Genomic DNA, 13,713 nt, shown 5'->3' with positions numbered 1-13,713 from the left:
TTTGTCAGTATTACACAGCACTTACTTTCCATCTGTTAATGTTAAAAAAAATCATAAACAAAACATTTCTCATATTCATTTTTGGCAAGAGTGTCTGTGCCGCAGAGCCAATACAACTGATGATTATGACAACAGTGTGAGAATCAATGATACATACAAGGAAGGAGGTATTACCACCACTGCAATCACATGTGCATCACAAAATATGTGCATAAGGCCCAAGCTACTGCAGTGTCATGATGTGCTTTTTCAGCAATAGTGTCAAGCTGACCCACAACACTGACAAACACAACTAGCAATTATGTCATCATCAACTGAAAGAGAGATTAACTGAGCACACTCAGACAGGGAAAATTTCTGAGAGCTGTAGATCTCTTATGTGCATCTATCCAGAATTTTAAAAGACATATTCTACTATTTTGGTGGCAAATCCTTTTGAATTACCTTCACATCTGGTTATCGTGCAAAGCTTATCAACTATACTCTGTTTTTTTTTTTTAATCCCTGTGTTTAGATTTGGAATAATTTTTCCAAATTTCTTTTTTACAACTGTAAAAAAAAAATTCCATAGTAAAAATAACTCACTGTATGATACATATACCCAAAACAGTCAGATACTTTATATAATAAAAGATGAAAATAGTCACTTTTCATAATAAAAATAACTTCTATTTTTTGCGTATTTTACAATATACTTAATATTCTCTTCTTCACTTAAAAGTAAATAGGTCCCACTTTCGATAGCACATCTGAGTCGATACAAGGGGCAAAGAGGCCGACCAGCTGTTTATAAACACTTTCCACAGCCACATTCCACGTGCCTCTCCAGCTCTTCTGTGAAGGAGGAGCCATCCAGACACTGGAAGAGATATTTCCGCCTTTTGCTCCGGATGGGAACGCAGCACTGATCACTCCCACAGCTGCCATGACATTCCATGCGCTGTACCTTGACAGTAGAGACACACGAGATGGAATTTTGCTGCTTCCGAATCAATTCGCGAACAATCTCTCCTTGGCACTGGTTCTCTGTTGAGGAAAAGACGAGATTATGAGAAAGCAGATCGTTCACTTGGCACAGTCCCAAACATCAAGAACAGCCTTTCTCAACGCTGGTGTTTCGGGCCAAACAGGGAAAGGAAGCTGCCTACACAGCTCCGCCCCCCCCGGCATGCCTCGGGAACACCCCCTGGGACGCTGGGATGTCCCCTGGGACACCGGCGTGGGTATTTGCGTTGGTGAAGCGCTGGCGGAAGGCCCAGCTGGCGTCCTTGGTTGGCACTGCCGTGGCAGCACCGGGAGACCAGCGTCTGGGCCTCCCTGCTGGCCTTAGGGCCACTCACGGCGGCATAAGTAGTCCAGGCACTGGTGCGGGCCCCCCAACGCTGGCACAGCCCCTTCCTGGCCTCCTGAGGACTTTCATCCTTGAAAGTCAGGAGTGGGCTGTTAAGCCTTAGGCACTATGGTAACTACATCTACCCAGTAGCCATAGATCAGCCCATGTTTTGGGAAGACTACTTGTTTATTTTAAAGGAATTAACCACACACTGAGCAATGTGTGTGTATTTGCACTTCTGAGACTGATCAAAGAAGTTAGTTGGGACAGAAGGACTGTAGGAGGTCTATGCTGCTCTCTGTAGGTATAAAGTTGCTGGGGAGCCTTCCTGTTCCTTTCTTGGTCACAAGGAATTATTAGAATTATTAGAATTAGAATGTCTAGCAAGCTGAGGCACACTGAGAAAGAGACTTCGCTGAGCAACTCAGCTCTGCATAATTATCTTAGACTACATCTCCTAGCAAGAAAATGTGTTTCTTTCATGTTAATAAGATTTGCTGTTAAAACATTGACTACAAAGTCATATTAAAAATGATTAATCCAATCCAAAATTAGAAGAAAAGAATCTTCTGGTTGCAAATATTTATTTACTGCCTTCAACTATATGTCTCAACTATGCCTTTTGCCACAGTAGGATGCTAATGGGCCATAGTGATTTTAATCCTATGTATTTATTTATATTAAAAACATTTATTAGCCACCTTTCTACCTTGCGGAACTCAAGGCAGCTTACAATGTAACTAAAACAACAATAATAAAAATGCACAAAACACCACAATTTAAAATCTTGATTAGGACTGCCAATAAATAAAAAAACTAAATTAGTCACATGCTGTCCTCCAGACCAGACTCCACCACTCCAAAAGGTCACAGGAAAACACCCCCCCCATACATACACTTTGCAACTATACCAACCTCGATCACAGCGCTCGCCACTGTAATTTGGATCACACTCACAGTAGGGCTCCCCATGTGCCGAGATTTTACACTGCCCATGGCTGCATTTCAGAAGTCTGCAGGGGTTGGAGGAATCATTCTTCCGGTCGCAGTACATGCCTGTGAAACCTTCTATGCACTTACATGTGTAAGCAGAATTGGTGGCTGTGCATTTACCATGGAGGCACCTTTGAAAAAAGAGAGATAGCTAATTAGTGCAGAAACATCAACATTCCCAAAGACAGATTTTTTTTTTTTAGATTTCATTGGCACTCAATGATATCTCGATTTCTGAAAAATATTATTGAATTTCATGGTAAGGTCACAACAGAGCCTCTCCCCCCAACAACATTTATTATCAATCACTTTTTTTGTAAACTGAGTATACATATGAGGTGCAACCTAATATTCATCTCACCTCAACAAGAATAAGCCTTGGTTGGCATTCATAGATATCCCTCATTTCATCAGCATGTTCATTCACTTAAAAAGCCTTCTCTCTCCTTTGCCTTGTTCCCCAGTCAAACTGAGTGAGACTTACTTGTTATTGAGGCAGGGATCTTTAACTTCGTGGTCACAAAGGGAGCCTGTCCAGCCTGGGTGGCACTCGCACACAACACTTGTTTTCTCAATAGAGCGGCAGATGCCGTGCTTACAGATGTTACAAGATTTGCAGCCAGGAAGGACCCCTACTGACTGATGTGGCAGATCCTTGAAATCCTGCAGCTCATTATTAATGCGGACATCATGTATGCAACCATGAAAGCCACTCGGTGTCCTCTCTGTACCCTGCCGCAATGAAGACAGGCCTGTGGATGTAGGGATACCTGCCAAGAAAGGACAGAAGCGCTTCAGAAGCAGTGCAGGAGCTTCCTGGCTTTCCAAGAACTCAAGGTAACATAATGGTATGGTGCAAGAAAAATTAGGCAAACATGAGGTAGCGGTTCACAGTATGTTGGGGGTTACTTTACTTCTCCTTCCCATGCCATTACATTAAGTTTTGTATTTCATTACACAGCTGATCACATACAAATCATGACATACACAGAATACTGCAATGCATGTGCCTAGACTGAATTTCCAAGCACACCAAAATGACAATGTGTATAATTTAAAAACAAAGCCAAAGTAAGATCCCAGCGAATCACATAATAAATAGCATGAGAGCTGGGTTCCATAGAATTAACTGATTCCCCTTAGGAAGGCTCCGTCTTTCAGCTTGAACTGCTTCACAGGACATATATTTAGGATTGATTGTAGCTTGTCTTGAGCCTCAAACAATACAAAAAGGTGTACAGGCAGAAATCCTGCATGAACTGGTTGGCCCTTGAACCGTTTGCCTTTCACCTACTGTGTTTATCAGTCACAGTAAAAAAGTTATTCTGTATCAAGACAAACCTGTTTTCCTTCTAGGCCTATTTTCTGGTTGCTACATTTGCTATTAGTGCAGTGCGTACTACTGCATGTGTTTGCTGCTATCACATGATGGTAGAATCGTGGAACCATACCATTCTACCAAGACCGTCTTGGATAGTGGAAGGCAAGCAAATACTCATCCATAGTTAGGACAGCGTTGTTATTTTAGTATGCCATGAAAGTACCTTGGAAAAATAGAGTCAAATAAGCAAAGAAGAGCCCTAACCCTGGCAAGAGGCTCAGCGTTGCTGTCAGCAATTATAGATGGAAAATTTAGGGAGTATAAAAACCGGAGTGGGGATGTCCTTGTAAGTTCGGAGAAATAGAGAATGTAGGTCATGTTTTATTTAGATGCATTTTTTATTAGGAAATCCGCCAGAAATTGATTTTCCCATTCATTAATACAATAGATTTTAGCTCAGAGATGGAAAAATTGAAATATCTCATGTGCGAAGGAGATCTTAATAGATTGTTACAGGTAGCTAAATTCTGTTCTGTAGCGATCAAAATTCTCTCGGAAAAGGTGGGTAGTCAATAATTTTAAATCCTAAATTATTAAAATTTTGGCCATAGTTTTAGAGAGAATTTTAACTGGGTTTTTATTAATCACTTATTTTGTATTTAGAAGAAGAGTTGGTTTTAATATACCAACTTTCTCTACCACTTAAGGGAGACTCAATCCGGCTTACAATCACCTTCCCTTCCCCACCCCACAACAGACACCCAGTGAGGTGGGTGGGGCTGAGAGAGTGTGACTTGCCCAAGGTCACCCAGATGGCTTCATGTGTAGGAGTTGGGAAACAAATCCAGTTCACCAGATTAGCCTCCGCCAGATTAGCCTCTAGTTCACCAGATTAGCCTCATGCGGAGGAGTGGGGAATCAAACCCGGTTCTCTAGGTCAGACTCCACCGTTCCAAACCACCGTTCTTAACCACTACACCACGCTGGCATTGATAATCTCACCGTAAGTGAGATATAGATGACCATTGTTTATATGAACTATAAGCAATTCTTATCAGATGCTTATGAGTAATAATTATCAAAATAAATTCATAATGTTGACATGTCCTTAAAAGGTGGGAAATAATGGTATGCACATCTAAGTAGTTTCCTTTTTAAAGTCCACAGAAGTTAGTATCTCAAAGACATTTATTTTGGATGCAGTAGATACCCACAGTAGTGATGGGTAGCTGAAGCTCAACTATAGTTCTGTGGGTAGCTCAACTTACCTCCAATGTACAAAGGTGTGTCGTGACCAACCACGGGCTGCTTCTGCAGTTTGCCAAGGCTCTTGGGAGCACCTTTATCTACAACCAAGTTCAAAGTCTGGTTCAACATTACCAGCTCCACACTGTGAAACTGCCCATCATTTACTGTTTCCACACTAGCACATAAAACAAAAAGAGAAGAAGATTAAGAGAGAATAAATTTAGTTACTGTATTCGAGAATCCTTTTACTACAGTAACCCAAATTCACATTCAAATATAGCACTTCCGGCTGTTAGTTGAATTCTATATAAGAGACACCTCATTTAGACCACTGTGGCTGATTTTTGACAACACAATCTGACATGTGTGTACATTTTACATTTAAAAAAAATTATTTTACAAAATTTATACCTCACCTTTCTACTCTCATAAGGGCCACCAAGGCGGGCTAACACATTAAAAAGACACATAATAAAACCACATCTTAAAAACCATTAAGAACAACTGAAAACATCATTAAAACAATTATAAAATGAGCTAAGATACAGTCACAAACATAAAAACAACAATTAAAACATTGGGCAGGAAGGAGGGATCACTGAGGGAATGCCAAATGTAACAAAAATATTTTGTTGGCAGATGTGGGACAGATGTGTCTCTCTGGGGAGAAAGTTCCAAAGTTTTGGTGAGAAGACCTTTTCCTGAATTGCCACCCACCTAATCTCAGAAATCTCATCCAAAGCAGGACCTAATCTAGATGTAACAAGGGCATGCAACACACTGGCCAGATATTTTCTAGCGAGGAAAGGATGCAGCTGGCTAACCAGACAAAGCTGGTTAAAGGCACTCCTGGCCACACCTGTCACCTGCTTATCCAGCAGTAGGCCTGGGTTGAAGAGCAGACTGTGGACCTGTTCCTTCAAGGAGACTGCATCCCCATCCAGAATGGGTGACACCTTAAATCCTGGGTCAGACCTTCTATGCACCAGTAATGCTTCCAATGTGTTGGGATTAATTTTCAGTTTATTTTCCCACATGAGCTCCAAAACTGCTTCCAGGCACCAGTTCAGGGTTTCTACAGTTCAGGGTTTCTACATGGAGGCTTGCAGGACCCTGTAGGCCACATGCCAAGGGGCTGAGCAGCAGTCACTCACTACCACCTTCTGAAACCTATATTCCAGATAGGAGCAGAACCTCTGCAAAATGGCGCCTCCCAATCCCAGACCAGAAAGGCAATCCAGAAAGACGTCATGATTGATAGTATCAAAAACTGCTGAGAGGCCCAGGAGAATTAACAGAATTATACTCCCTCTGTCCATCTTCCAGAGCAGGTAATCTCCCAGGACAACCAAGGCTGTTTCATTCCCATAACCAGGCCTAAAGCTAGAGTGGCAAGGATCTAAATAATCCACTTCATCCAGGAAAGCCTGAAGGTGTCATGACTAGTACTTGTAAAAATGGATACTACTCATGATGCATACCTATTCTCTCCTGGATCAGATGAACTGCTATTATATTAGATGATTTGGAACACATGCTGCTGGATAATGCTGCTGCAGTTGTCTTGTTTGTGGGCTTCCTAGAGACACCCGAACAGACTGCTGGACTTGATGGGCCTGGGTCTAATCCAGCATGGCCTTTCTTATGTGTCCAGCCACCACCCATTCAATCACCTTGCTCAAGAATGGAAAATTAGAGATTGGTTTATAGTTACTCAAATCTCCTGTGTCCAGCCTCAAAACTGGAAGTGTCCTGGATGAAGCACCATGCTAGGGGAATACAGTCCTTACAGACTACAGTGACACCACCTCCCTGCATACCAGATTTTATGCTGACATATCACGGAGTACCCCAGGAGACATAGCTGGAAAAGTCTAATACCTCTCCCTCCCCAGCCAAGTCTCAGTGATACATACCAGGTCAGCCCTCTCATCCAGGATTATATCAAGATAACCACACCTCCTAATATTGAGGTCAAGGGTGGACTTAACTCCACTGGAATTGGGTGGATGTGGTGGGTGGAGAAAATTAGGATCCCGATTAGGTTGAGCTATTTTCATGACCTACTAAGGAAGGGTAGCATGGCACTAATTGTACAGCTGACCAGAAAGAACAGAGAACAAAGTACCAGAGGTCTGAAAAATGATTATAGAAACATCTGAACACCAAAAGGTATGTGTGTGTGTGTGTTTGTGTGTATATTTATTTATTTCAGAAATTGTGAAATGTAAGAGAAAATACCCCCCAAAATTATAATTACAAAAATACAAGGTTATATCATAATGTATCCACAAGTCAAAATGGCAACAAATAGAAACATTATCAAAAGATTTACCAGCCAAATATAACAACTAATTTCAATACAGATACCACGTAGTTTCAATGTGGCAATTCTGTAAAACAGTTTGCAAGCTGGAGAAGAGCACACAGCAAAAGACGGGATGCCAGCTAAATTCCTGTTTCAACGGATGAATCTTCATCACACAGATCAACCTTTGGGTAGGAGCCATATAGTGATTGTCTTTTGAAGTTACAGGCCCACTACATATTATGAGTTTGTTCTCAATTTTCTGGCTTCCAAATTAACCAGTGCAAGATCATTCATGAAGATTCATATACACTGAAATTGTACACGATATCTGCACTAAAATTGTCATTTGTTATATTTGGCTTGTAAATCTTTTGATAATGTTTCTATTTGTTGCCATTTTGGCTTGTGGATACACTATGATATAACATTGTATTTTTGTAATTATAATAATATATATATTTTTTGTATTTTCTGTTACATTTCACAATTTCTGAATTACATATATACAGCTTGGTGTTCGGATATTTCTATAACTGTTTTTCAGACCTCTGGTACTTTGTTCTTGCCATTCAGAGGTTCCCTCCCCCCTTTCTTGTTTCTTTTCAGAAAAAACAGAGGCCTTATGCAGGATATGGTTGGTAGCTCTGATAGGAAAGTTAAAGCAACTTCTGCTGTCTCCCACTGCGATGCTCTCTGTACTCAGGGCATGTCAGGCAAGAGGAGATCCAAGCTCACACAAAGTATTGGGCTTCATTCTTCATTAAAAAAAAAAAAAAAAAAAGAATCCAGCAGAAATTTTCATGATTCTAACACATTAAAGGGAAATGAGACGACCCACCAATTCCCCGAGGCTGTACCCCACTGGATTGCAGAATCAGTTCATTAATTAATTACCCAGCTCCACCATTTCAGGCGCGTGCAGTGGTGCCAGGCTCTTGGACTGGTAGGACTTCCAAGGACATGCCATTTGTGTGAATTGACCCTTCTAAGGAGGTGGCACATAAACAGCTGTCCCTGTTCCTGCGCTGGCAGCTGCCCTCTCATTGCTCTCGTCTAGAGAGGGAAAACATGATTTCTGAACTTTGAGGTAGAATCAATGTATGTAGCAGGAACAATCTGCTTCTCTTATCTAGAGATGTCCAATCTGCAGCCATTTGTCAGAAGATAATAGTATAATGTTTGGCAGCGCTGGCTTTTACTTCAAGCAGGAGCGCACAGGCATAAATCACCAAGTCATCTACAGCATATGGCTTTGCTAGATTAAGGTTTAAATATCCTGATTAAGAGGATTATGAAGGCTCATATGTTCTGCTGTAACATGCAAGGGAACAGGACTAGTCTTCAGCGTTTTCAAGTTCCTCAAACGGTTAGATCTGTCTTAAAACAATGACATTTTGCAATGATTACATAGAAACAATTTTTCATTTAATATTGTTTTGTTAGTATGTTACACAGGAGACCTATTTTCAATTTCAGTAACATAATTCTGACAAGACTGCAGATTCTTTTGTTACTAGCATGTCCTTTTTCTTTCCTGCTCTTTTTAAATGTGTCCTGTCATTAATTAGATAGTAAGCCCGCATCCAGGGCTAGCCTTGTTTTTCAGAACTTTGTACCTAGCTGTACTAGGTCATTCAAAATAAACATTGAAACTAGAAATTCTAATGATCATATAGAATCACAGAATAGGAGCTACAAAATCAAACAGATCTGACTATAAGTGTGCATACTACAGAAATGGTGCTTAGATTTTGAAAACATGGGAATAGATGTATAAATGTATGAAAGTTCACACACAGCACATTCCTAAGATCTAAGGGTGAAAGCCCTTCCGGTGACATATGAACGCTATCAAAGGCCGCGCCAGCATCCCGGGAGGCATTCCCGGGGCCTCCTGGCATCCTGGGGCATCCTGGGGCTGGGCTGGGGGAGGAGCCACCGTTAGGCGGCCTCCACAGCCCTTTCAGGCAGGGAACGCCCCTTTTATTTTTTGGCAAGATACATCACCTCTTAAGTGGTGTATCTCCCGTGCAACCCTATGAGGGTTGTACGGATTTTTGCTGCCACTAGGAGGTTTTGGCGGCGCAGGCATTCTGCTCAGGAATGCACTGACAGTTTACTATTTCATTTATTTGTTATTTAAAGGATTAAACTGCTGGTTCTCATTCTACTGCTCACTATTCTGAAATAAACAATGCACATCACATCTTCCTTTGCACTGAATAAGTTAGTACGCTATCTTTAAAAGGGATCCTATCAACTATTTCTTCCAAGACAACAAAAATGGCTATTATGGAGTATTAGGGGTGTGCGTATCGATATTACAAAGTAAAAAAAAAACCCAAAAAACTGGAAAATGCTTTTTCAGTATTATTTGGGTGTTGTTGTTTTTTACCGAGATGAAAAAAGGCAGCAATAAAGGGAGCCGAAAAAGCAGATCCGAAATAATGCAGAATATTTTTGGCATTATTCAGACCAATTTGCACTGCCACACTTTCCCCCTCCTTCCTCCGCTCTTCCTCCCCCCCTTACTCTGATTGAAGCCCACCCTGCCCAGTTTCCCTGAACTCTGGGAAAGCCAGGCTGGGTGGGCTTTGTTAAGATCCATGCTGCCAAGGCAGTCCGCTCCACCCTGCCTGGCTTCCCAGGACTCCGGGCAAGCCAGGAGGGGTGGACTTCATAGATCCCAAGACAGGCAGCATGGATCTTAATGAAGCCCACCCTAATCAGCTTCCACAGACTACAGAGAAGGCTGGCAGTGCGGATCTAAGAGAAATCCACGCAGTGAATTTGAACCCATTTTCGGTTCTGGTATTTTTTTGGTTTGGGTTTATTAATCTGAAATTTTTTGAAAAATCCAGGTGTTCCCAATTTTTCAAAAATTTCTGAGTTTGATGAACCCAAACCCGATAAATACCGGTAAAAATGGAGTATAAACCTATTCGCAAGGACCTTTTACTGACTGGGATTCCTGTCGTGACTTCTGATAATACGAAGGCAACATCACAGAGCAGCACTCAATTGGTGCCAGTGATGTATGAGGCCTACTGTAACAAGGGTACTTCAAGTGGTAGACAAGCAGCAAAATGCTAGTGCAAATATACCTTTATAATTATGGCCTGGAGCCAAAGAATGATAGAGCTTGTTCCATGAGCCCATGGAGGAGTTAGTCTTGTTCTTTTCAAACAGCAGACATTGAGTGCTTTATGGCAAACTGCTTCTGAAACAGAGAGGTGATGATTCAAAAGCAGTTTGCAAGTGTGTGTGTCTATGGCTACCTCTACTGAGCTATTGTATGGTATTAATCAGTCCTTGCTCCTAGTCCACATGACTTTTTAAAAAATCCAGGTAGAAATATTGTAACAAAATGTTTACAAGAACAGAAGACACTGAGGACACAATGCTGAACAGCCCTGTCCCATTAACTTAAATGGGCAAATTAAACACATGCTTAAATCTATGCTGATGTGACCAACAGAACATAGACATGCTTAACTTGGACTGGATTGTGCCCCAACAACTTTAAAGCTGGAATGTGAACGTACAATTAGAGAACACATTACTAATGTTCTAACGAGAGCCTGAGAAATAGCAAATATTTGCTAATCAGTGATTAGTTATCCCTCCCCCCCCCAAGACAATGAAAGGGTTTCTTTCATAAAGATATGTGCTTATATGAACATATCTTCTTTGAGAGCTCAGTTTGCTGCAGCGCTAATTGTCTGAGACAGCTGGAGACAGTGGCTTGGCAAATGATGAAGGGAACGAAGCCACAGGCACTGATCAGTGCATCATGGTCAGGCCAGCCATGCAGTCTGGCTGTGCCCTGCGAGGAGGAAAAGGGCATTCCCCATGATGGCAAGGTTTTGGTAAGATGGGGCTCAAGTGGCCATCAGGTGGTCTTCAAACCGATAACTGCAAAACAGTGTCAGAGATGAAAAAAACTCTTTTCGGTGCTGAGGATTTATCACATTACATAGCTTTTTTCCCTCATCCACTGTGCACACTACTAGTAGGCACAAATACATAATTTTATTAACTCAGCCACTGATGTGACATTGCCACCATGTAGCGAATGTGAAAAGGTTATCATGCTAGTGAAGCTTAAGTACACAAAGGTGTAAACTTCTGCTGAGTCTGTACAAGTAGGCAAAGGCAACCACACAGCCCTTGAGCATGACATGACGATGCAGTCTAACGGTTCGTTTCTAGGTGGCAGTAGAGCATCATAGAAAGACAATGTTCAGGCCTTGGAAAAAAACAGCATTGCTGACATATTACTCTTTGTACTCCACAATCATCTCAAATCAGAATGTAAACATCTTGGCAGAAAAAAATGAAGGTAGGGCAGGATGAACTACCAACCAATATTAAAGCTTTCTAGGAATGAAGAATGAAGCTGATCCGTATAACTGACAAAAGGAAAATGTCACAATGTCTTAACATCTGTAAATGATCAACGACTGCAAACGTTATCTAGCACACTTTTAAGAATTATTTTGATAAGAGATTAAATAAGAAATAGCAAGATGTGTGTGCCTGTGTGCGTGTGAGCGAGAGAAAGAAGAAGGTTTTAAATGGGAGTTGGATCAGAATCAACTTTGTGTTTGGATTCATAAAGCCAAAGCTTGTGTTAACAATGCTCTGCCAACCAATCAGAAACAGCTCTCAATTTTGCACTTGGGCTAAGGTCCAGTAAAACTATTAAAATGTTCTACAATAAAGTGGAATCTGCCTTTTTAAAAAGCCATTCTTATGGAATTCACAATATATACTTAAAAATCCCAATGAAATATAAACATGTTGCAAGATATTCAGTTGCATTTGATTAAATGTCTCCAAGGGAAAAATAAACAGCCATTATTTCATCTGAATACAATTTTTTTTAAAAATTACAATGCCAGGAAAGTAGCTGCTATCAGCCATGTTTACAAACAGGACTAGAGAATATTACTATGCTCGATCACATTTTGGGAATTGTAATCCAGTCATCCAAGTGGAATGGTATTGATGAGACTGTGATCAGAAGAAAAATGGTAATTTACTGACATTTCAGTGAACAGAAATCCAGGAATGTCCAGACCCAGACAATGGGGAAATGACATATCACTTAAGGTTTTTTCCATATTTCTCCCAACCCCTTATAGTCTGGTTTCCTTAAAATAGTTTGAAATTTTTTAGAATGGAACTAAAGACTAGTACCAGGAACAGAAACTGTGAACTGAAAGCTGTTCGATATGTTTCACATTTAGAGTTTTGTTAGCACTTGTTTTCCTCCCATTTTTTTTAGTGAAAGGCAAGTAAACAAGACTCTGGTCAGCACAGAGCAAAAAGCAGAAAGCAGGCCCACACCTGATTCCATCATGCTCACTGAGTGTGAACAGGCAGACCTCTGCAAAGATCCTAGGAGTGAAGGGCTTCATCCAGAAATGGGATTCAGAAAGTTAATCAAGGACCCTACATCTCACCAGTAGGCCTTTTACCACCACAGACTGTTGCTTTTCCATGTCCATATTTCAGTCAGCCACTTCAGTTCTGTTTCCTGTCATTTCCTCTTTGGGGAGGTACTGTGGTTCAGTGATAGAGCATCTGCTTGGTATGCAGAAGGTGCCAGGTTCAATCCCCAGCATCTCCAGTTAAAGGGACTAGGCAAGTAGATGATGAAAAAGACCTCAGCGCAGCCTGCGACCCTGGAGAGCCGCTGCTAGTCTGAGTAGACAATACTGACTTTGATGGACCAAGGGTCTGCTTCACTATAAGGCAGCTGCATGTCTTCATCATGTGTTCATGTGTTCTCACTATTGACCATTCTAGAACTGCCCCAAATTTCACCTTACTTGTATACATGAACTGCCTCCTCCTGGTTATACCTGGCCCTCACCTCTGCCCTCTGAGTTCCCAAGCTACCACCTCTCTTTTTGCCCTATAAAGGGGAAAGAATCTCGCCCCCTAAGTATACTTTTGGCCTGCTGCAAGAGTGCCTGTGTTTGGTGAGTTGCAGAGATCCTGTCTAGCCCCATCACACATTACCAAGCCATTTCTACATATTGGATTTTTGCTGCTCTTTCCCACACTTCTCCATGTGTGTGGAAGGGTGCAGTTAGTTCCCTTGGTTTTATTCCTTTTCAACAAATTTTGTTCCTGATTTTCAAGTGTATTTGGTTCTCAGTACCTGTTTAAGCCCTAGTGTGGTTCCTCTCTAGTCACTAATCTCTACTTAAGGATAGATGGGATCACATTCTAGCTGTATGTGAAGAAGTGAGCTGTGGCTCACGAAAGCTCATATCCTGCCAGAAATTTTTTTAGTCCTTAAAGTGCTACTGGACTGTGGCTCTTTTCTACTACAAGTTTATTTGTTTTTTTTTTTTAAACAAGGTGCCCAAGGCAGCAAACAATAAAAACAAATAGTAACAATTTATAATATTGGATATTTTGACCTTCTGCACCTTAGATCCTTCATTTACACTGCTTCCTCCTATGGAATATATTTACATTTAGCACTGAGTT

The 13,713-nt window shown here is 41.2% G+C and overlaps 1 protein-coding gene across 1 annotated transcript in view; it reads right to left on the bottom strand.

The window, feature by feature from the left end:
* Window positions 1–208: 208 nt before the first annotated feature.
* SLIT3 (slit guidance ligand 3) overlaps window positions 209–13,713 on the bottom strand; it is a 590,119-nt gene continuing 576,614 nt past the window's right edge. The window contains exons 33-36 of the mRNA XM_056847932.1: window positions 4,916–5,070; window positions 2,811–3,096; window positions 2,249–2,457; window positions 209–1,026 (exon numbers count right to left, since the gene is read on the bottom strand). Of these exons, the coding sequence (XP_056703910.1) occupies window positions 788–1,026; window positions 2,249–2,457; window positions 2,811–3,096; window positions 4,916–5,070 (889 nt within the window). The 3' untranslated portion in view covers window positions 209–787. The remainder of the gene's footprint in view (window positions 1,027–2,248; window positions 2,458–2,810; window positions 3,097–4,915; window positions 5,071–13,713) is intronic.

The sequence above is a fragment of the Euleptes europaea genome, chromosome 1, assembly GCF_029931775.1.
Source record: "Euleptes europaea isolate rEulEur1 chromosome 1, rEulEur1.hap1, whole genome shotgun sequence".
Classification (NCBI taxonomy): Eukaryota; Metazoa; Chordata; class Lepidosauria; order Squamata; family Sphaerodactylidae; genus Euleptes; species Euleptes europaea.
This window is presented reverse-complemented; position numbering and strand designations above follow the sequence as displayed.